This window comes from Mixophyes fleayi, chromosome 3 (genome assembly GCF_038048845.1).
Source record: "Mixophyes fleayi isolate aMixFle1 chromosome 3, aMixFle1.hap1, whole genome shotgun sequence".
NCBI classification, from domain to species: Eukaryota; Metazoa; Chordata; class Amphibia; order Anura; family Limnodynastidae; genus Mixophyes; species Mixophyes fleayi.
Window position 1 is genome coordinate 187,096,423 of NC_134404.1, and position 25,367 is coordinate 187,121,789.

At 40.2% G+C, this 25,367-nt stretch overlaps 1 protein-coding gene across 1 annotated transcript in view; it reads left to right on the plus strand.

Moving 5' to 3' along the window:
* FOXO3 (forkhead box O3) overlaps nt 1–25,367 on the plus strand; it is a 95,596-nt gene that overhangs the window by 63,182 nt on the left and 7,047 nt on the right. The window contains exon 2 of the mRNA XM_075202883.1: nt 4,255–5,666. Within this exon, the coding sequence (XP_075058984.1) occupies nt 4,255–5,637 (1,383 nt within the window). The 3' untranslated portion in view covers nt 5,638–5,666. The remainder of the gene's footprint in view (nt 1–4,254; nt 5,667–25,367) is intronic.

The window sequence follows — 25,367 nt, forward strand, 5'->3', positions numbered from 1 at the left end:
TCTTTGGTTTTTATGTTGGTACTTAGCCTTTATTTATAGTTCATGCACTTCAGCATGAACTACACACTTTAAAGTCTTTGGAATATGGAGTCATTTTCTTCAATATCAATAATCGATCTATAGACCAATATTTTTAAGATTTACTTCACATATGGGTGCATTCATACAGTTTCACTAATTATTTTACTATGTTTTCTTTCTTCTTGCTTTTTATTCTTATATTTTAGTGCACCAGCACATATAGATTTGATTTGCATAAGGTATTTGTTTGTTCTCTTGCTCCAATATTTGTATTATGATCTGTTTGTGTATTGCTGACTGCGTCACATTCCGCAGCTCCCATGCCCCTCCAAGCTTCTAGAGAGACTTGCCTACAATCGCCCCACACGTTTTATTTCCGCAAAGAACCTACTAGATCCTCTTCAGTCAGACTTTCGTTCACAACACTCCACATTGACAACCTTAGTCAATGCAGGAGTGTGGAGTCTATGATTTGATCATTGCTAAAACTAAAGGACATTACTCTCTTTTAATTCTCCTGGATCTCTCTGCTGCATTTGACACTGTTGACCACTCTCTTCTTATACAAAAACTACAATCCCTAGGTCTTCAGGACACTGTCCTATCCTGGTCCTCATCCTACCTATGTAATCGCTCTTTCAGTGTAAATTTATCTGGATCCACCTCTGCTCAGCTTCATTTATCAGTTGAAGTACCACAAGGCTCAGTATTGGGTCCTCTGCTGTTCTAAATCTATACCATTTCTCTTGAAAAACTAATACGCTCCTTTGGATCATTTCTATGCGATCATTTCTATCATTTATCTACCCTCTCCTGATCTCTCGCCATCTGTTTTGTCCTGCGTTACTAATTCTTTCTGTCATTTCATCTTGGATGCCCTCTCACCAACTCAAACTCAATCTCTCAAAAACAGAATATTCCCACCCGTCAGCTGAAGTTACCTGCCTGACATTTCGATTTCTGTTGACAACATGACAACAAAAGCCACCCCTCAATCTCTCTGCTTAGGTGTGATCCTTGATTCAGAACTATCCTTTGTTTCCCACATCGACTCTATTTAAATCATGCTGCATACATCTAAAAAAAAAATTACAGAATATGCACATATCTCACACAAGACTTATGCTGAACCACTCTGTCAATATATATATATATATATATATATATATATATATATATATATATATATATATATATTTATATATGTTGCCTCTTTTTCACTGAATACTTCAACAAAATATCTCCCAACTTGACTCCTCCGTTCTGCACAAGATTTGCATCTCTCATCCACTCGCATTACATGCTCCCATTCCTGCTTACGGGACTTTTTTCGTGCTGCACCCACTTTGTGGAATTCTCTCCCTCGCACAACAAGACTTTCCTTTTGTCTTCAAATCTTCAAGCGTTCTCTGACAACCCACCTTTTCAGGCAACTTATAATATTCTTCAACCACCCTCTTAATCTCCCTAGGTTACCCTATTATCACCTTTACACAGTTCACACAAGACAACAACTGACCCCTTGACCAACATTGCTGTGTGACTGGATCATATGGCCCACTAGGCACTCTTTAACTCTGCATTCTAGCTGGACCAATATGCAATTTGTGGAACTTGACCTCATGTATCAGACTCCCATTGTCCTACAGATTGTAAGTTGCGAGTAGGTCCTCTAACCTCTCTGCATGTATTACCCAGCATTATTTTAATATGTTTATTCCCAATTGTAAAGCTCTACGGAATGTGTTTGCGCTATATAAATAATTGATGATGATTATGATGTATCAAAGTACATGTCACGCCTCATTTATTTGTAATTGATGTGGGCGGTATTATTCACTTTTTATGTTTTCTATACTTTTTTTTTTCACGTCTTTGCTGAGGACATATAGACTGTACCCAATTCCTGTTCTCCCCTCCCCGCAGGGAAGTAATTGGTAACTTTATAATGACATGTGCTGTTTCACGACTGCCTACCTCTACTGATTTGACAATTCATTAATTCAGTATTGCAAGGTGGGCTCAAAACCCTGCCTCTGCTCTTTGCCTGTACTAGGCAATAGGCAATCAATCTGGCCGATTCCCTCTGGTCTTGCCCATATTTACTTGCTTGCACAGAGCGGTACCCATAATATGTATTAGACTATATAAGAACACGTGTAGCCTCCTCTATCTGTTTAGTTATCATTGCAACTTCTCTGCCATTTGATCTTTGGCAATACTTATCACAAGCGGTGTTAGCCCTCTGTTCCAGATATGCACAGAGAGCCGGTTTGCCGTGAAGATGTCGTGCACATAGAATCTCTTTCTCTTCTATTTAGACATCACATATAAGCTTCTTATATTGTGTTTTATATATGTGTTTTTATATTATTATTATTATTTTTTATACATTCTTTTAAAATCAGTACACTAGGATGGCCTATTGTGATAGATATATAGATAGATATATAGTAGACAGATATATAAATAAAACATCTCCATTGGAAGCATCCAAGGTGTATTTGCTGTGTGATATACCCAGCTAACCAGATCAGATTAGCTGTTTTCTTATTTCCTATAAACATTTTTCTTAATTCCTATAAGTATTTGCAATTTTCAATATAAATATATATATATATATATATATATATATATATATATATATATATATATATATATATATATATATACACTATATATATATATATATATATATATATATATATATATATATATATTATATATATATATATAGTGTATTTAATTACTGTACTAGAGACTAGGGCAAAGTCCAAGAAAAATGTTTGTGTATATTTACATTAGATGAATACAGAGGAAAATTAAAAATAGTGTTAAGAGCTTCATTACATTCCTTAATTTTTAATTCCCCCAAACCCTGCTGACAGAAGCAGCTACCTCGCTTTGCCTTCCTACTAGAGGCAACCCCGGTCAGCCAATACTAAGCAAGCTCTATAGGGTGAGTGTGGTATTGGTTTCCCTGATCAGTGGGCTGGGATTGCAGTAAGTGAAGACTGCAAAGAAAGTCATATGACACAGCCTCTGCCAAAATCTACTGTTTATTTCTGGGTTTAAATTACATAATTCCTGATATTTTTTAAAGTCACAGGGCTTTTATGTTTCTGCTGTTCACAATTATAAATTGTCTGCACATGTTTACGTTTGGTGAAAAAATGCCTGTTTGTGTAGAAGTGCTTACAGCTGGCGTCCAGACAAATGGTCAGGATCCCGGCAAGATAGATGGCCTTAGAAATGTGCTACTCCCGTGGAATTGTGGAAAACTTGTTAGTTGTAACATTAGCTTCCCTTGGAGGTATCTTGCAATAATTGTAATGGGTATATGACAAGTTTTTAACACATTAATATCATGAATTAACATTTATTTTATTGTAGTATTTATATATTATTATTAATGTTGTCTTATGGGTCAGTTGTATTTAACTGCAATAAAATCATAAGAGATTGATTGGGGAAAATGCTTAATTCTAGGCAGGCCCTGGTAGGGACCAGCTACACTCGTCATTGTCAGAAGTGGTTTCAGCTTGTTACAGCTACTTACCAACAGTTGACAGTCGCACATAGAGCTGATCCCAATATTGTCTGAAATTTTCCCCAGGCTAACCATATAGGATTTAGACCCACAGTAACCAAAGACTATTGAAAGCAAATATTTGGTTATTATAGGTTTTGGCACATTTGTGTTATCTGCACAATATTAAATATGCTGCTATGCTGTTTGCACCTTTTTCATTCCCAAAATGTTTAACACTTTTGCAAAATGTAAAAAGAAAAAGTTGACTTAAAATATTACCACTGTGTAGTAAAACATGTAATGTCTCATATTTCTGATTACAGTTTATTTAGTTCTATGCTGAAGTCTTTATTAATATGGACAAAATGAGCATCTGTTATCTTTTTTCTCACTGCTTGGATGCTATTTCCTCAATCAGGAATATAATTCATACATAATAATCATTTACCTCTTTTGCAATAACTATTCTAAAAAGAATTCTATATTCCATTACAACAAGGTGATGGACTAAGACAGTGTATAGTGAATGAAAGGATAATGATTATCATAGTATAGTCACCAATTAAAGATAGTAGAGGTGATTATGACAAATAAATCCACCCAAGGGGAACCATGTTTAAGATATTGTAAGCTATTAATGTATTCACAAGCCTTATGAATATCTATATAACTTGTCCTTTCTTTTTTTTTTATTCCATCAGAATTCAATTCGACACAATTTGTCTCTGCACAGCAGATTTATTCGGGTTCAAAATGAGGGTACTGGAAAGAGCTCTTGGTGGATGATCAATCCAGAAGGCGGAAAAGGTGGAAAGGCTCCCCGAAGACGTGCTGTATCAATGGACAACAGCAACAAATACACCAAGAGCCGGGGTAGAGCAGCAAAGAAAAAGGCATCCATGCCGGTGGCCCAGGATGCTGCAGATGATAGCCCTTCACAGCTTAAGTGGCCAGGAAGTCCCACATCACGCAGTAGTGATGAGTTGGATACCTGGACAGATTTTCGTTCTCGTACAAACTCTAATGCCAGCACGATAAGTGGTCGTTTATCTCCAATTCCAGCTACCACTGAGCTTGATGATGTTCAAGATGATGACTCGCCTATATCTCCTATGTTGTACAGCCCTGGCAGTATGTCTCCATCCTTAAGTAAACCATCCACAGTGGAATTGCCAAGGATAACGGATATGGCTGGAACAATGAACTTGAATGATGGTCTTGCAGAGAATCTTATGGATGATTTGCTAGATGACATTACCCTCACTCCTTCTCAGCACTCACCTCCTACTGTGGGAATGCAGAGAAGTTCCAGCTTTACATATGGCACTAAGGGCTCAAGCCTCAGCTCTCCATCCAGTAGCTTCAACAACACTAGTAGCTTCAATTTTCCTTTGACCTCTTTGCGCCAGTCTCCAATGCAAACCATCCAAGAGAACAAGCAAGCAACTTTTTCTTCCTTAAATCATTACAGCAACCAGTCTCTACAGGACCTGCTGGCCACTGACTCCCCTAGTCATAGTGATGTGTTAATGACACAGTCTGATCCTCTTATGTCCCAAGCTAGTACTGCAGTCACTGCTCAGAATTCCCGTAGGAATATCATTTTGAGGAATGACCCTATGATGTCGTTTGCAGCCCCGTCCAACCAAGGTGGAGGTCTGGTTAACCAAAACTTGCTCCAGCACCAGTCCCATAACTCATTTCTTGGTGGCAGCCGTGCCTTGTCAAACAGCATAAACAACATTGGATTAAATGACAGCAACAACTTGGACTCGTCCAAACACCAGCAACAGTCATCAGTCGCTCATTCTATGCAAGCCCTCTCAGACTCGCTCTCAGGATCCTTGTACTCCACAGGCATGAACCTTCCAGTGCATGAAAAGTTCCCAACAGATTTGGACTTGGAAATTTTCAATGGGAGCTTGGAATGTGACATGGAGACTATCATTCGCAATGAACTAATGGATGCAGATGGGCTAGATTTTAACTTTGATTCCCTCATCTCTGCTCAGAATGTCAGCCTAACTGTGGGAAACTTCACAGGTGCTAAGCAGACATCATCACAAAGTTGGGTACCAGGTTGATGAACTTGATGGAAGAGCCAGCTTGCCAGGTCAGTTAATTTCGATAAAATTTCACTTTTTTTTTTTTTTTCAATAGTTGGGTATATTAACCCCAGTGTACTGTAATTTTCATGATATTGTTGCAAGAAAGGTCGGTTTTATCTTCTACTTATTTAATTTTGCCCACTTTCATGTAGAGGTCTGAAAGATACTCCGTTTTTGTTGTTTTTTTTGCCTTATGCCATCACTAGGACAATTTCAAAGTTAGAAATGCTCTACCCTACTCCAATGTATAAATAGCTTCTTTCTTTAGCTATATCAATTGTTTAACAGTAAATAGTCTTGTGATCATGAGTAAACCGTACACTTTTATGACTACATTGCTATTACAGAAATCTAGAATTTGATGGCAGAAAATAACCTACAGCTCCATGTGTGGTTTTTATTTTGTAGATGGAGGGTTTTTGGGGTGGTGAGTTTTTCTCCCTTATTTTCTTGCCCCCCAAATACCTGCTGTGAGATTATCTAATGAATCTATATATTACCTGTTTTATGTTTTCTTTTTAAAAAGTTCCTGCTTATGTCATCTTTCAGTCTTCTTTCCTACAATTTTTAAATTTGTCCCATTCCAGAAATCCTCTCTTATCCATTTTTCCTTTTTTTCTTTTCTTTTTTTTTTGGTCTTCTTGAACTTATGATAGATCAATTTAAATATATTAAAAACATTAATATCACAGCAATATATCTCTTTTCTCCACTAAGCTGCATATGTCACATAAGTTTTTTTTCATGCAGCCCTTGATCCATTTTACTAGCCCTTGTCTGTTGATTTGTCTATTTTAGTCTTTTTAGAGATAGGGCCACCAAAAATGTATACAATACTTGAAGTGAGGTCTTATTAGTAACCTGTATTGTGGCAATATCTCCGTCTGCCCACTACTAAAACTTCTTCCTCTACAACCAATGATTCAGCTGGCTTTTCCCACTGTTTACTTATCTTCATATCATCTAAAACTATAACTTCAAGGTCATTTCCTCTGTTTTTGTTGACACCACAATTCATTTCGTATTCATTGGATTTTTGTGTCCCACATGCATTATTTAAAAAATGTTATATATTCACTCTGATTCCACACTTTAAACCATTCCTCTATTTTATGTAAATCACTATACATTTCTTTTAACCCATTCTTGTGTATCATCAATGTTTACAAATCTTTGTATCATCTGCAAAAATAGATACCTTCCCTTGTAGACCACAAGTAATATCACTAATGATTAAATAGAATAAACCAAGACCCCAGGCTGATCCCAGAAGTACTCCACTGGTTATCATTTGTCCCATGGGCAAATCTTTATTCATATCACTATATATATAAGTCAAATCCAATTATTTTCATTTTCTGAATTAGTTTATTGTGGGATATAGTGTCAAATGCCATCTAATCAAACTATATCCACTGATCCGTCGTGATCTATCACTTTAGTTACAAAGTCAAAAAATATATATATTCGACTTGATTTCTCAGCAGCAAACATATGCATGCGTACGTACGTACGTACAAGGACTGTAATATCAGCAGTCCTTAAATTATTGTTTTACAGCAATGGAGTGTTTTAATTTGAGTTTATCTGTGGGAGAAGGGGAGATAAAGACTCCATTACACTGTGTTATAACCTAGACAGAGACTTTACAAATCAGTTGTCCTTTTAAACAGAGTGTTTTATTTCTCTTGAATTATTTTGAGAGATTTTGTTTTTGAGTTTGTGTCTTTTACATCGCTCTCACTTTTTTCCTGCTGCACTGTACTTTAAAGAGAGGAAGTTAGGGGTTAAATGTACAAATAGATCTTTAGATGGATGGGTCTATTTTGCAAATATAACCTCGGTCAATTAAATGTTCTATATACATACTATATAGCATTTATATGCTCTTGCCGTCTTTGCTGAGTGGTTGGGGGTAGAGGGCCAGTCTCCTCTGCCATGTCATCTTGCCAACGTCATAGGATTTGGACAGTGCATCACGAACATCTACTCACAGTATTCTGTTAAAAACCAACCACCCAAGCATAACAGGACTACAACAAAGACAAATGCTACATATGCTCTTCTAGAGACAGACAGACAGAGCTCAGAGAGTCTTTGCAAAGCATCATGTGTCATGTAACTGTGGTTGCCCTTGTAGTCACATGACAATTTGGAAACTGTGCAGAATTATACATAATTAATAGCAGTCTGAAGAAACAAACAAAGGTAAAATGTTTGTGAACAAGATTCTCCTTCTAGCCAGTCACTGTGATTTATGTTACAAAATAACAAATAAAACAAAAACACCTCCCCTCCAAACATAGGTGACTGCAGTGTTCCAGCTAAATAGCACAGTTTAGAGCAGAGTTTCTTAACTCCAGTCCTAACACACCCCCAACAGCTCTTGTTTAATCATGCACAAGTGTCTCTCTACTTGGCTGGGTCAGTAATTATCCTACCTGTTCCACAGACAGAAATCCTCAAAACATGGGCTGGTGGAGTGTGTGAGGACTGGAGTTAAAAAAGAAAAAAAAAAAAAAAAACTGGAGAGGCTTTAATCCGGTGCTTGTTTCAGTAGAAGTGATACACCAAAGTATAGTTAATAAAGAGAAGAGATTGTCTCAAGGTAGACATCCCATTTAACTATGGCACATGTGTAGGGTGAATTTATGGTGATTTAAACCTGAGAAATATGGAGATGTATTGTTTACCTTTTAAAAAAATTCTATTGTTTGAAGCAAAAGATATGTTTTATGATGCAAACATTTCAACAAGCATTCCAGGCCAAGTGGGATTAAGTAGTTTTAATTTTCCTGTAGACCATGACACAATTTAATGGATACAATATGTTTTGGCTTATACCTTTCGGTTTTAATCAAGCAATATAATTATAGTCATCATGGAAAATTGTTGGGCAAGCCATGATTACTAATTAACCATTTTGGACAAAAAAATGTCTGTGTGCTACGGATATTACATAAAGTCGTCTACTATCGGAATGAGGAAATATTTCAAAGGAGGTTGCATGAATTTCATAGTGACGGTTATATACACACACACACACATTTCAGTCCAAAACCAAGATTAGTAATAGGGGATATCTTACATTTGACTATTTACTTAGTTATTAACACCTGCTGAAGAGTATATTTATAATACGTCTCTAATTATTCAGTGGGATTGACTAATATCACATGTCTTCTGACTCTTTATCGTGACGGGCACAAAAGTCACACAAGTGTGTGGGGCCACTTCATTAAGTATATATGTCAACCTGACGAAATGGGTTGGCTATCCAAAAGGATGTTTTAAGGACCCACGGAAGTTGCTTATTTACTGACATGAAGGGAAATGACTGGCAAAAGTTAATTACCAGCAGTATTTTTTATTTTTTTTTATTTTATTTTTTTAGGTGTATTTGCTTCCGGGCTCCTGGGATTTGTCCAACCCTGGATATTAGAAATGTGTTATTGAGCTCATTAATATGACTAAAATAATGGAAGTGTTTATATCTGTCCTATTCCTTTGACAGTTATATTTATAAGGGGCGGATCCCTTCAATTGTCATCCCTCAGTGCAGACGTGTCACAACAAGCATAATTGGCTTTTTTGTCCCTCCATTATACATTTATTTTTAACAATGATCCAGTCGAAAAGTCAGGATTAGGACAGGGAATTGTTCTTTTTTTTTTTTTGTAAGAAAATGTCAATTTCTGTGTTAAATTGTCTTTAAAAATCCTCTACAGTAGAATGTATATCTAAGCGAGTAATATTCATATTAAGAGCACTTCATTAATGTTTCTTCTACTCTTAGGAAGGTCTAACAAAGGTAAAATGGAATCACAGTGTACCAGGTGTTTCTACAATGATGCTACCTCAGGCAGCAGGTTTTGGGGGACAGCAAAATAAAGATAATTATATTTATAAATGGCAGTTTTTTTGATGCATAGAACCAAAACTACATGCAAGGATTCCACACTCTTGCTAATTCTTGAACCGGATAGATTAATTTCTGCTGCATGGGATAAACATGGTGAGAGGGATACCAAGTGAACGGTCTGCCATACTTGGCAACTTAAAAAATCTCCCCTCCAGGAGACCCCAGGTGGGGAGTACAAGGAGGGGGAGGGTCATGGCACAGCAAATCATATTGTCCTGACCCCCATGATGAAATGCTGTAATTGCATCATCATGCCACGGGCGGGGCTAAATTGAGGCCTACCTGTCCGGGAGAACTACATTGAGAAAGAGTAGAAAAGGATTATGTCTGCCAGTAACTGTACACACAGGCTAATGCCAACAGGATTATATGACTGATCTAATCTTTTCCGTGCGATTTTATCCCAAATAAAGGGACACGTATGTGGCTAACCGCTTTGGACAGTAAGTAGTAGAGAGACTAATGCTATGTACTCATTGACGTGTGTTTGCAGTGTGTTTTTTGATTGCATGTTAAAATGGAAGTAAAGAATAATCGTAACCTTCTTGTATGTGTACATATTAAATGTGTTTGGATGCGTATACAAAGACTTGTGGTTTTTAAACATCTATCTATGACAAGTAGTTATCTGATTCAGGCCAGACACATGAGGGAAATACACATGTAAATGCATCTTATTGTGTTTACAGTACACTCCCATTGAGATGTGTTCACAAAATACACTGCAGTGCAACACAGACTAAACCCAAATAAAAAAAGGACATGTTTACGGTCTCATTTGGCACACTGGTCTTTATTTTTACATTTGACGTTGCGGTTGAACAGACAGACCATGTACACAGACGAAACTGGTGTTTTCATCGGAGATAGGGAGAAGCGCTATATGTCAAAGGATCACTGCTGGTGATACCACTGCTTTCGCCAGAAGTAACTCCCACTGATGACAAGATTTGACAGGTCTTTCTGGTGATAACTTCCCCATAAAAGGCATGGAAAGCCTATTTAACAAGGATTGTGGTGGTACAAGTACAGCTGCAATCCTTCATCTATGTTCACTAATTGGAACTGAAAGCCCAAGCCTGGGTTGCGAGATCAACTGTGCATGAGCAAACTGGTTAGCCGGATGACCCATGTGTATATCCACCAAGACTGGCCCGGCGAATCGGTAAGTTAAGTTTTACTTCTCCAAGTCGGTATCGCTGTCCCAGTAATACTTTTATTAATATATTGTTTCAATAATTAATTTTCTTTTGTGCGATTAGTGTCAATATAAAATCATTCTTATCGCTGCAGAATTATAAATAGGCCCGACAGTCTGATTGACACTTAAAAGGTCCTGATCACATGAGATGGTACTATTTCTTCAGCCTATACATGCCAATATTTGTGACCTAGAAGTACCTAATTTGCAGGCAGAAATGCAGAAGGTACGAAAACGGTATTTGGAGTAAGGTAGAGATCATTGCAGGTTGCATTCAAATTGCTCATATCCAATTGAGTACTAGACAAACTTAAGTTAAATGTTGAATTGTTGTGTATTTTATAAATCTGTTTTATTATGCATTTTCCAGAATAACATTATACTGCTGTATGGAATGTTTTATTGTTTTGTATGTTTCCTGGGTACATAACCTAAGAAGACATTAGTAACTGTTACAACTTACCAAGTATTCAATGTAAGGCAGTGGTTTCCAAACTTTTGCAGTTCGTGGCACCCTTAGTCTCCATAATTTTTTCAAGGCATCCGTTCAAAATTATTACCGAGCAGTCCTGTTTTAATAGTAGTTGGGTCAAAAAAACGTAATAAGTATTTAGGTCAGGACATAAATACTTATTTAGTTGTAAGCAAAAATAATACACATAAATCCAAGGAAAAATAATATTTTTATATATTTTTTTCAATTATATTTCTGTCAAAGAATAATTGACAGCTAACTCACACTGTGACCTCCTTCATCTCCACACACTCTGCTCCCTCTGCATCCAGTCATGCAGCCCCCACTGCATCCAGTCACGCTGCCCCCTCTCACGCTGCCCCCTCTCACGCTGCCCCCTCTCACGCTGCCCCCTCTCACGCTGCCCCCTCTCACGCTGCCCCCTCTCACGCCGCCCCCTCTCACGCCGCCCCCTCTCACGCCGCCCCCTCTCACGCCGCCCCCTCTCACGCCGCCCCCTCTCACGCCGCCCCCTCTCACGCCGCCCCCTCTCACGCCGCCCCCTCTCACGCCGCCCCCTCTCACGCCGCCCCCTGCCACTCTGGCCACTCTCTCACTCTGCCCTCTGCCACTCTGGCCACTCTCTCACTCTGCCCTCTGCCACTCTGGCCACTCTCTCACTCTGCCCTCTGCCCTCTGCCACTCTGGCCACTCTCTCACTCTGCCCTCTGCCCTCTGCCACTCTGGCCACTCTCTCACTCTGCCCTCTGCCACTCTGGCCACTCTCTCACTCTGCGCCCTCCCCCTCTGCCACTCTCTCACTCTGCCCCCTCCCCCTCTGCCACTCTCTCACTCTGCCCCCTCCCCCTCTGCCACTCTCTCACTCTGCCCCCTCCCCCTCTGCCACTCTCTCACTCTGCCCCCTCCCCCTCTGCCCCCTCCCCCTCTGCCACGCTCTCACTCTGCCACGCTCTCACTCTGCCCCCTCCCCCTCGGCCACACTGCCCCCTCCCCCTCTGGCCATTGCCCTCTGCCACTCTGGCCTCTGCCCCCTCCCCCTCTGCCACGCTCTCACTCTGGCCCCTCCCCCTCTGCCACGCTCTCACTCTGGCCCCTCCCCCTCTGCCACTCTGGCCACTCTCTCACTCTGCCTCTCTGGCCACTCTCACTCTGCCGCCTCTGCCACTCTCACTCTGCCCCCTCCCCCTCTGCCACTCTGGCCACTCTGCCCCCTCTGCCACTCTGGCCACTGCCCCCCTCCCCCTCTGCCACTCTCTCACTCTGGCCCCTCCCCCTCTGTCACGCTCTCACTCTGGCCCCTCCCCCTCTGTCACGCTCTCACTCTGGCCCCTCCCCCTCTGCCACGCTCTCACTCTGGCCCCTCCCCCTCTGCCACGCTCTCACTCTGGCCCCTCCCCCTCTGCCACGCTCTCACTCTGGCCCCTCCCCCTCTGCCACGCTCTCACTCTGGCCCCTCCCCCTCTGCCACTCTGGCCACTCTCTCACTCTGCCACTCTCTCACTCTGCCACTCTCTCACTCTGCCACTCTCTCACTCTGCCACTCTCTCACTCTGCCACTCTGGCGCCACTCACTCTGCCACTCTGGCGCCACTCACTCTGCCACTCTGGCCACTCTCACTCTGGCCACTCTGGCCACTCTCTCACTCTGGCCACTCTGGCCACTCTCTCACTCTGGCCACTCTCTCACTCTGGCCACTCTCTCACTCTGGCCACTCTCTCACTCTGGCCACTCTCTCACTCTGGCCACTCTCTCACTCTGGCCACTCTGGCCACTCTCTCACTCTGGCCACTCTCTCACTCTGGCCACTCTCTCACTCTGGCCACTCTCTCACTCTGGCCACTCTCACTCTGCCACTCTGGCCACTCTCACTCTGGCCACTCTGGCCACTCTCACTCTGGCCACTCTGGCCACTCTCTCACTCTGCCACTCTGGCCACTCTCTCACTCTGCCACTCTGGCCACTCTCTCACTCTGGCCACTCTGGCCACTCTCTCACTCTGGTCACTCTCTCACTCTGGCCACTCTCTCACTCTGGCCACTCTCTCACTCTGGCCACTCTCTCACTCTGGCCACTCTCTCACTCTGGCCACTCTCTCACTCTGGCCACTCTCTCACTCTGGCCACTCTCTCACTCTGGCCACTCTCTCACTCTGGCCACTCTCTCACTCTGGCCACTCTCTCACTCTGGCCACTCTCTCACTCTGGCCACTCTCTCACTCTGGCCACTCTGGCCACTCTCTCACTCTGGCCACTCTCTCACTCTGGCCACTCTCTCACTCTGGCCACTCTCTCACTCTGGCCACTCTCACTCTGCCACTCTGGCCACTCTCACTCTGGCCACTCTGGCCACTCTCACTCTGGCCACTCTGGCCACTCTCACTCTGGCCACTCTGGCCACTCTCTCACTCTGCCACTCTGGCCACTCTCTCACTCTGCCACTCTGGCCACTCTCTCACTCTGGCCACTCTGGCCACTCTCTCACTCTGGCCACTCTGGCCACTCTCTCACTCTGGCCACTCTGGTCACTCTCTCACTCTGGCCACTCTCTCACTCTGGCCACTCTCTCACTCTGGCCACTCTCTCACTCTGGCCACTCTCTCACTCTGGCCACTCTCTCACTCTGGCCACTCTCTCACTCTGGCCACTCTCTCACTCTGGCCACTCTCTCACTCTGGCCACTCTCTCACTCTGGCCACTCTCTCACTCTGGCCACTCTCTCACTCTGGCCACTCTCTCACTCTCTCACTCTGCCACTCTCACTCTGCCCCCTCCGCCACCCTGCCCCTCTGCCCCCTCCGCCGTGGCCAGCCAGAGAAAAAAAAACAAAGAAATCTTACCAATCTGCGTGGCGCCCGGGACCCAGCATCCGCCTCTCCCCCGCAGCTTGTCGCTGAATGTTGGGTGCGCTGCGGGAGAGAGGAGGATGCTGGGTCCCGGGCGCCACGCGGATTGGTAAGTTTTTTTTGTTTTTTTTTCTCTGACTGGCCGCGGCACCCCTGGGAGCCGTGGCGCACTCTTTGGAAACCGCTGGTGTAAGGGTTTTTTCTGTATTGGCTATTTTAGTGGTGTAGGTGTCGGATGCCACCTTTTAAATAAAGATGAGCACCCGAATATACAAACCAACAAAAATTAAACAAGCCTAGAACTAAAGAATTCAAAAACAGTTTGCCTGGTACTTCCATAGTCGTTGCTGTCAACAAATGTTCTGTGTCCGATAAGTGCAATCATACATTTTCTAAAGCGACTGAGGCCCATTTATCAGACGCAAGCATGACAAGACTCTCTCTTGTCATGACAACCGTTCTATACAATGTTGCTACCCATTAGTTATGCGCTTTTCGAGTGACGCAATAGTTAGCCATTTAACCTCATTTTTTTCTGTTTACACAATTGGCTGATAACATTTATTAAATAATGTTGTTGCTGATCTTCCTAAAAAAACATCTAAACAAAATTGGCAGCAAGTACACCTGCAGTGTGTAAATTGATGTATTTTGTCCATATATTTAACTCTTATGTTGCAAGTAAATGTCCATCTGATTGTACTGATTTAGCATAATCTAGATTTTTTTATTTTTATTTTTTAAATGTATGGTTACCAAGCTACCTCTTGCTTGGAAGGGTTAATGATACACTGTTGTCTGTATTAGATGTCTGAGAATTCCCTTTGCCTTTGCACTCATTGCTTCCTTGTTTACATGGTTACATGATTCTGTTGATATAAATACATAGTGAGTAGATTAGCCCTCTAAGCATGATTTACATGCAGTTTCTTTTCTTTTAGAATTAGCCTAGGCAGTGTCATTGTTGCTACGCAGACCACCTTTGTGTCAAATAAGCTGCGTGAATACATAATAATTCTTCTCTATGACAAATTTCTTAAGATATAAAAAGCTGCTGCTGCTGATCGAATTTACATATAATCCCAGGTCCAGGATGATGCCCTTTGTTTTATCATCTTACTGTGTTTTTTGTTGCTGTTGTTTTTTTTCTTAAATACTTGTAAATTCCTATCGGGAGATTGTAATTTAATGTCTTTTTACAGTGTATTTGACTAGAGTCAGAACACTTTTTTGTTGTCATTCTTCATCTCCTGCTAGTCCAGATCTTTACAATATTGACCAGGTTGGGAACAGAATAACCTGTAACCAATCAGATTATCGTAGCGGATTTTAGAAGATGGGACCTGTCCATCTGTGTGATTGTATCGTGAGGAAAGGGCTGCATGTGACAGGAGCTGTATCATGATGTAAGGAGCGGATTGGAGGCAGGGAAGGAGCCACAAACTGAAAATTAGATAGTGGAAGGCGTAGAATCCTCCATCAGCACAGATTAGTGATTGTGAGGCTCATGTCCCACTGATATGGGAATATTATGTTGTCAGATGTACCTCCTACAAGAAATAAAATTAAGTACAATGTGTTTTAATTTTCTTTCATATTCTATATGTATCAGTACTGTTATTAATTTAGCTGGTGTGTCGGCACCCATGACTGACCGCATAATAAAACATGGTCATTTTAACCTATTTTTTTAAAATAGATTTATTATATTATGGCCTGGAAACAATAACATTTTTCTGAAATCTGTTGTAGCAAAAAATGTTGACCTCTGACTAGTGTGTCATTTTCACCCAACCAGAAACAATAGGCCCTTTGCAGTGTGGTCGTTTAGTGGTCTGTCTGGATCTATACAAACCTTGACATCGTTTTCAACATAGATTTAAAAGGTTTATGGATTGAATGCAGCGTTCAGACTCTTGTAAGGCATTTGGATTTCAGTATCGCCTCATTGCGGTGGATACACATGTTTAACAATCTCCAAATTTCTAGCCCATGCTACTGACTGTTTTTCTGCCATTTCATCTTGGATGTCCTTCTGCCATCTAATACTCAATATTTCAAAGACTAAGCTAATAATAATCCCAACAGCAGCTACCTACCTGATATCTCTATTTCTGTTGACAACACAATTAACCCTACCCCACAGGCTCGTTGTCTAAGTCTCTTCCTTCACTCAGAACAGTTCTTTGTTCTCCACATCCAATCATTATCACAGTCCTGTTACATACACTTAAAAACATCTTTGGAATGTGCATATATATCACACAAGACACTGCAGAAATGTAAATGCACTCAGTCTCCCGCAATGACCGCTGCAATTGCCTCCGTAATAGTTTTCCCCCTAACCACACTTTCACCCAACAACCTATTTTACATGAAAATATAATATAGCAGTTAAATTCATTTTTCATGGAAGTGTTCTTTAACTGCTGCCCCCTCTGTCAGTCCCTACATTGGTTGCCGGTATGTTAACAAATCCAATTTTAAATATTTATACAATCGTATAAAACCATTAATATAACAGAACAACCTACATTTCTTCACTAATTACTTGCCGCCATTCCCTATTACAGGACTGTACCCACTCTGTGGAAATCCCTCTCTCGTACAAGATTTTCTCCTAGCCTCCTGAAAACTTGTCTCTGTAGGCAAGCTTATTCTATACTATACAACTTATAAATACTATACAACTTAACCTCCCTAGGCTATTCTAGCTGACTGTCACCCCTCCATACAGTTACCACAAAACTTATATTTATTCTGTTTCTATACTCAATCAATCTACGGACCCACAAACCATAATCACTGTGTGACTGGATCATATAAGCCCACTTTGCACTTTTTCCTATTTCTGGCTGGCTGGACCATTATGCAATCTGTGGCACCTGTAGATCCTAACACAGCTATCTCACCTCTTTGTCTAATCATATCTTTGTTAATACCCAGTCTTCTTTTATTACTGTGTAGTTAATAAATAAGGCATCATTGCTGTCTTCTTACAGAACTGTAAATGGTGGCACTGCCACTATTTTGTTGCAGAGTGATTGCTGTATTTACATATATAAATATGATCAGACATGCCTAATATTTATGCTTCTGATTGGATGGAAAAAAAGGGTACCTTGAAGCAGAGCAATAAAAGAAGTTGTGTTTTGTTTTTTGCTTTGTTTATATACACTGAGGATTTTTTTTATTTATTTATTTTTTTCCTTTTTTGTTTACGTGTCAAAATTGAAAGCATATTTCTGCACAAAAGTGATTTTATTTTTTTTTAGTAAATACTCCCGATCCCCTCTACTAGCAGAACGGTGGATGTCCTTTGCCAGTGATTTGTGCAGTTTCAAAGACCCCTACCAGCACTGTATTAGGTCTTCTCTATTCCTTGATAACTTGCGAGATTTCAAAACTAAATGGGACTCCCAAACTGCAGGGGTTTCCTGGCATGAGATCTCTACAGTTCTGCTAGTTCAGAACTCAGGGAATGTTGTGTATTCTCACTGTCAGCGATCCCAGAGTACTGTAGGAAAGATGGTTAAAACCAGACTTGTATTACCTGTTTTATGCTGTCTTTAAATGCCCTGTGTCAGCACAGTCTCTTTATGGACTTTCCAAGACCAGTGAAGGCTGACTGCTTTCCAGCAGCAGAAGTTGGATTTAAGCCTATGTATGTGAGACTTTGGTCTTCAGGTAACAGACAAGCAACACTTAAAGTAAAATTGTTTGAAATGTAATTTGAAATAGGTTATATAAGTGTGTCATGTAATTGAGCGTTTCAAGTTATTTGTATGATGGTAAATAATCCAGTTTTTATTTACTATAACATTGTTGCTGTGCTTTGTTGATACAACTGCACCATAGCTAAGTGATAAATATTATCATTTTGTGTTTTGATGTGTAAAATAAACTGCAATATTTAATTATTTTACATAATACATTATCAAATCTTGATTACAGTCTTCCTTTAAAGGGGTTTCCTCTCCTCTGACTTCTGAAGAGCCAGTTTCTATTCAGCTCTAGGGGAGAGGACGGATGTTATGGGAATAAGCCTAAAGTGTATATGTGTTTTTTCTCTCTCGGCTGAGATATGAGGGTCTTTTAAACACTTTTGGTTTGGTGGCCACAAATGTTTAGTTACACCCACTGACGGAATGTAGTAGAGTTTCATATAGCTTAGCTGTTCACAGGTATTAGTTGACAATAAAAGGGTGAAGCTCCTGGTAATGGGAAGTGATTACTTAATAATAGAATACTGAATTTATTAGAGTTGTGTAAAAGTGTAAACATTGTCATGAATTGCTCTGTATACATACAATCAATAAGCATGTTTAAGTTTGATGTGGCTATTAAATGGTATATCCTGCTGTAGCTGCAATATGTGGGCTTCTGTTTTATTGACTCCTTTGACCATATTGTGCCATGATGAACCCAGACCTGATCCAAAGTCATTTGTCACATTTCTGTATAATAACGAATATCCTGCTAACACTTTTAGCACTTTGTGTAGAAACCAATGTCCCCACTTTTAGTGGCTGTGCAGCTCCCTACTTTACCAATTCCCCTATTCATACTGTACTGCCACCCCTTTGGCAGCATCACTAACATTATTGTAGTTAACCTGCCTTCAGCCCAATCCACATCCCACACTCTCCAGGCTGTTGCGCCTGGAGAAAACAGCTGAGGCAGCAGAGGGTGAGTTTTTTGAACTGTGCAATGTTGACTTGGAGTTACATCACAAGGGAGCTGCAGGGATAATGTGAAGTATTTTATCTTTTGAACACTGGTATAAGTGGCTTTGCTCTAATTATGATTTACTTACTGAAGATTGTACATTTGCTTCTTCGTTCATATTGTATCATTATCTCCATTATGTATGGGAGACAATAGTGTTTTGATAGGTGTGTGTATTAAAACTCCTGGAATCCTAGCAACCTGTCCCTGTTCAGCTCTGTATTGATTGCTGAGTACACGGTGAACATATGTTCTTATCATTATTCAGCCTTTTCTATCAGCAGAAAGAATTTAGGAACACCTGCCCTGAAAGGTTTCAGCAATACCCCTTCTTCCATTATTACTACTACCCCTATCCTAAGATTTGACATTAATTTATTTAAAAAATAAAGAATTACTATGCCACTAACAATCCATGTAGACCGTGTCCATTCATAACTGCATAATTAGCTTTTGAAAGTGAGTTTCATAATTCTGGAATGTTTGAATCATTGCATCAGGAGGAGTTGTTTATAATAGTTCCATAAGATCGGATAATAGTACAGTTATGATGTGAGGGATTTACTAAATATGTGCTCTATGTGCAACAAGCATGGGACTAAACATGTGGTTTGTGAACGGTTTGCTATATGCATAAAACTTTAAAATTGTCCATATTTGTATTCTTTAATGGATAATTCAGGCCCAAATTTGTGAACAGGCCACACTCGTCCGAGCCTAGGGTGGCAGAGTTGTAAGGGCTGGCACATTTATTTTTTGTATATCTTAATACCTTATCATTTACATGTTACAAACCTTTACACACAGGGCCAATTTGAACTATATGATTTACATGTATTTTGTGAAGATAGCATGTTGTAGAGATATATCTGGCCATGTACAGGTCAATCATGCATGCACCATTGTTGAGTTTGGAGAAACGTACAGTTGGATGTGTCTGTTTTATTCATGTAAAATACCAACATCCACACTTTTATGTTTAGATTCTAACACTTGGAATGGTTCGGCGAGTGTTGGCTGAATATAGTTAGGAGCGTGGATCTGTATACAGATGACTATACACTTGTATGGAGGCGTATCGCTTACAGGTGCTGGAGGGCTGGGGCAAATAGTCATCTCCACTCTTCGGACCCGCTGGAGGCTCGCGGCTTGATACATTTACTCCCGGGTCTATATAACAGCAGTGGCGGAACTAATATTGGTGCAGCAGGTGAGGTGCATCAGGGCCCATGGAGCCCGCTGCAAACTAATATTGTAATATAAGTGCATATAAAACATCATATAAAATAATCTATCTATGCACAGGGAGAACTAGCAAACAAACTTTGTGAAGCGGAGGAGGAGCTACAGTACTGCCATCAGTCTGTGAAAGTAATTATTGTCTGATGCACACGGAACTGTGCGAGAAGTTGGACTGATCTACCCAATATAATATCAGACAGCTTTATCAACTCCAATGGTGTTATATTTGTATACATCCAGGCATTTTACACTAAATTTAATATGGTTTTACAAGAGATTATTTTATATGATGTTTTATATGCATTTATATTACAATATTAGTTTGCATTTATCCGCAGTGCACTTTTTCATATTTGTGGTCCATAATTTACTGTTGCATCTTACTCTTTACATTGGCATTTGTTTTTTTAGTACTTTCAACCATAGTTTGTTAAGCACCAGAAGGTGTTTACCTAGAGCATGGTCCTCTCTCCTCCTGTTTCCACCACTTTTAACTTTGTTCTCCAGCTACTCTGCCAACCTCCTTCTTGTGCCAACTGCCCACTGACTCCACTCCTGCTTCTCTCTGCAACTTTCTGAGGCTCTTAAGCTGTTAGCTGCACCAACACTCTTGGGCACAGGTTTCCTGCTCAATTTCCCTCATCCTTTAACCTTTTCTTATTAGCTGTGATTTGACCTGCTTGAGTTATAGTGTTAACTGTTAATCGTACCGTACTGTTATACCTTGTACTGTCCTACTATTTGTTCCTATACAGCGCTGCGGGCATTTTGTGGCGCCCTATAAATAAAAATTAATTAGAATAGTGATGGTGATGAGGTACTATTGTTTGGACGTTTTCATGGTCACCTCTCCAGCAGGTTTTACTTAATTTTTTAGTGTGGCTGCTAGATTATGTGACGTTACATCCAGCTTTTCCCATTGCTTAACTGATATTTCCATTTGGACTGCAGCAGGAAACATTAATACCATTGGATTGGAAAATAACAGATATATGTACTTCATCTCGTTATACTTAATTGAATATCATTTATATTTGTATCTATGTTATATGGTAATTGTGGCTTTCACGTCTACTAGCACTGTCAAGATGACATTCTCTGTTGTGTATATATGACATTACAGTATTATATTGTGTACTAATGGGGTAATGTAACTTTCACATTTACTAATAACACTTTTGAGCCACTTCTCTACACTATTGTGGTGTGTAAGTATACACAGTTGTTGCTCCTGAGCTTCTACCAATTTTCAGTTACATCGCCACAAGATGTCTACTACCTAAATGGTTATTTGTGAATAAATATTTATTTTTTTTATAACCAAATATTTGACTTATTCAGTTGCTAAAATGTTTTTAAAATATTCCAAGGGTAGATTTATCAAACAGTCTAAAATGGAAAATAGAGGTGCTGCTCATAGCAAGTAATGACATACTAGCTATCATTTTCTACAATGTACTAGATCAGTGATGGCTAACCTGTGACACTCCAGGTGTTGTGAAACTACAAGTCCCAGCATGCTCTGGCAGTTATCAGCTAGTTACCTACTGGCAAAGCATGCTGGGGCTTGTAGTTTCACAACACCTAGAGTGTCACAGGTTAGCCATCACTAAACTAGTTAGATGATGGCTAGTATTTGATTAGTTGGTACGGGCAAAACCTCCACTTTTCCTTTTCAGAAGGTTTGATAAATCTACCCCAAGAGTCTTCAGATAGCGGTAATGTATGTTTAAAGGAGATATCTAGATCCTCCAACATGAACAAAAGAAAATTATCTGCCCCTGAACATTCCACATAATTTATTATTGTGGTTACCCACGCTGATTTAAATCTTTACATCAATTAATGTAGTGATGGGCAACCTTATACACTTTGGGGGAGGTCTTCTAATCTTCAAAAGAGCCGCACATTGCCTTTAAGCTTGGTAATAAGTTAAAAGAATACATTTATTAAAAGAAATATACATCTATCAGTATAAACCTATCATCAATTATTTTAAATAAGTGTTACAAGATATAACAAAGAAATCTGCCAATACTGCAAGGAGGAGCCAGGAGCCACAGATGGAGGCTCGGGGGGCCCATGCAGACCTAGGGCTGTCTGTTACCCACCATTGAATTAATTAAAGCTTCACAAGTAACTGCAGTAGTAAATGAAGTGGGCAGTTCAGGAGTCATGTTGAAAAGTCTTTATTCACCTCTCTGGGTATTTCTGTCCTTTATAATTAGATATAATACTTATATGGAACATGTGGTCAGATACATTCTCTAGCAGAGTGTAGCTAATGGTATCGGAGCCGGTTGGAAATATCTCTCTTGAGGTAACAGATATACATACCTGAACATCCCTGCTAATATGTAATCTGCCCAACACCAGCAGGTTTAAGACCTCCCAGTGCTAACCATTAAAAAAGCACACAGACACTTTTGGGGTATTGGCTATCAGGACAACTCAAATCCAAGGAAACCTGACACCTTTGATTTTTGCGTGGCTGCGTTAATAAAAAATGCTGCGAAGCATATAAAGCGTCATATCACATCGCCGTTATTTCAATTATCTTTCCTTTCCTTTTTTTTTTTTTTTTTTTTTTAAGCAAGGTAAGGTCATTTAGCATCTTCAAATGGGAGACAGCCTTTATAATAGATCCACTGTGCTGTCCAAATTTAATTTAGTTCAATCTCCGGGCTTTCTGGTTTACTTTAATGACAAGGAAGTTGATTTTATCTGACAGCAAATATTCCGTGTGGGGAAATACCAAAATGCCAACATGGCAATTCTCCATTAAATTCACACCATATGTTGGAGATTATATAGCATCAGTCATGATAAATCATACTAATATTCAAAGTATATACAGAGACTATTGTTCTGCACAAGTCTCTTCTGTATTCTTCTCCCGTCCAGCTGTTGACATGAAAACAAAAAAGAACTGAGTATGTTGTGAAAAAGGATGCACTGACAAGTAATAAGAAATTTTTTTGCAGCTAAGGCTTAAGTATTGCAACCACCTTTTGTAATTTGGGGATTGTAAATTATTGGCACAGAAAGCACTGTTCTAACATAAATAACCTCCGAGAACTATACTCCTTTTATTTGTTATTCAGCTAACTCCCATATCATGTAGATGAGGTACTCTATAATCAGTAGCCAGATTGCAGTGACACAGTGCTAGTCACTCTAATTTGTGTGTTTGTGTTTATATTCTTGTGGTTAAATTAGGGGAGTGTCTGTGAGGTGATCAACTTTGTTCCATTTTTTTTTTTAGAAATGTTGTGAAACATGTACTTGTGGAAATTGCTAACTATTCATGTCTCACTAGACGATGAAACAAAGACCAACATCTAGTTTTGATTTTAATACCACCAATAATTCACTTGTTCTCAGTACTTTTCCCAATACTCCATATATATACTATTCCAGATTTCCCAAATGCGATATACCCTACCCACTTACACATTTTATCTAGTTTATCCGTGCTTCTTTAGACGAATGCTTCCAAACCTTTATCAGTTGTACCTGCTGGATTCCTGAGCTGTTATTGCCAGGTTATGAAGGACTGGGGTGTAGTAGAGAGGGTCTGAGGGACTGAGAAGACAATGACATCTGGACATTATTTGTGTCATGCTCATCAAACTATTGGGCGATCACACATGCCATATCATCCCTCTTGTCCAGAAAGCTGCAACTTGGAGTGAGTATGGTCACTCCATACCAGTATAAGTGATTAGCACTGACCTTGCCTTCTAAGGGAAGCTCTTGTTTTTCAACATTATGGAACCACCAGAACTTGTAAACAGACCCTCATGGCTGTAGAGTTCTTCAGGTAGGCTTATATGTGCTATAACTTGTTTGTTGAGAGCATGGTGAAGGATGATTCATATCACCTTCCTTGCTCACTTAGTTGCCTGTGATCTGTGCACAACTGAACATGCAAACATGCTTGGTGAGGTGAACAGTTTATGCACTGCAAACCAATTATTGTATCCTGCTTTATGCAGTTCTTGTCAGACGATTTTTATGAAACTGTCCACTTGCTCCTCAGGTTGCTGTCAATTGATCTGCATTTGTTGTCCTGTTTTTGTTGCTAATGCATAGAAATCACAACCATGTAGTATGTACTTCCAAGCACTCACTCTTGGATGATGATTTCCCTTGGAATCCCATGCTGACTTCACCTTAGACAGTGTTGCTTGTGAAGTCAGTTGAAAGCTGTCTTTGTCACCTAAGCTCCAGCCAAATGTTCCCCCAAAATCACGCCTCGTTCAAAGTCACTGAGGTCTCGTTAGGTAACCATAATTATACTTAGCAAGTGCAGGCCAACATTTTTATTCATGACCCTGACTATGCTGGGATTTTGTTTGCTTTATTAATATGAGCCTCACCTGTGTGGAAGCCCTTGTTCTCAGTATGCATGGTTCATCGTTTGTCCACTGCCTGTGTGTGTGTATAGAAGTATATATTTTACCCAGCTGTCCATCAGTGCCCATCATATACGAACAAGGACCTACACATAACTATATATGTTTATCCACTGGAGCACTGCTGGGTAAAATGTGCCAGACACATCTGGGGTTTGTTGGTAGCTGATGGGTATATTGGTTTGGGCACTGATGGCTGAAGCTTGGCATTGTAGGTAAGTCTTGACATTGCCAGGATAATTTGATGCTGCTGTTTACTGTTGGTATATGATGGGCATTGCTGGAATAATGCATTAGGCACAGCTGGTATACTTTGGTAAACTGTATGTTAGGCGCCGCAGGTATTGTGTGTTGAACACTGTAAGGTGTGCGAGATATTGACAAATGCTCTTCACTGCTGAGTATAATATGCTGGTCATTGTTAGGTGGTGTGATATGCTATGGTGGCATGCTGTGTAATACAGAAATGTATTACCATACTCACTAATGTGGCTAGCCCCATGCCCACAAAATGTTGGGCCTCCTACATGGCTAGTAACTAATTGTCTCGAATAGTTTGGACTTCATGTCAAATTTGAATATTGTAGATTACTGGCATTTCAATACTAAAGTGTTTTGTTTTCTTTATACTGCTACCTCAATTCTGATTTCTATAGTTGTCCTATATTGTATTTAAAAAAAAAAAAAAAAGTGTCCATCCAGACAAATATTTTGGTATACTCAAGAGCAGTTGTTCTGAAATATGGTCATTGGGGTTTAAAGCCAACTTCTTCTAACACATTTCCATGTGATATCACAGAGGGAGACGGGCCAGATGGAAAGGCCTCTGTGAGTAAGGGTTGGCAAGGACCCTTTCCTTGGAGTGGGCCAGAGGCAT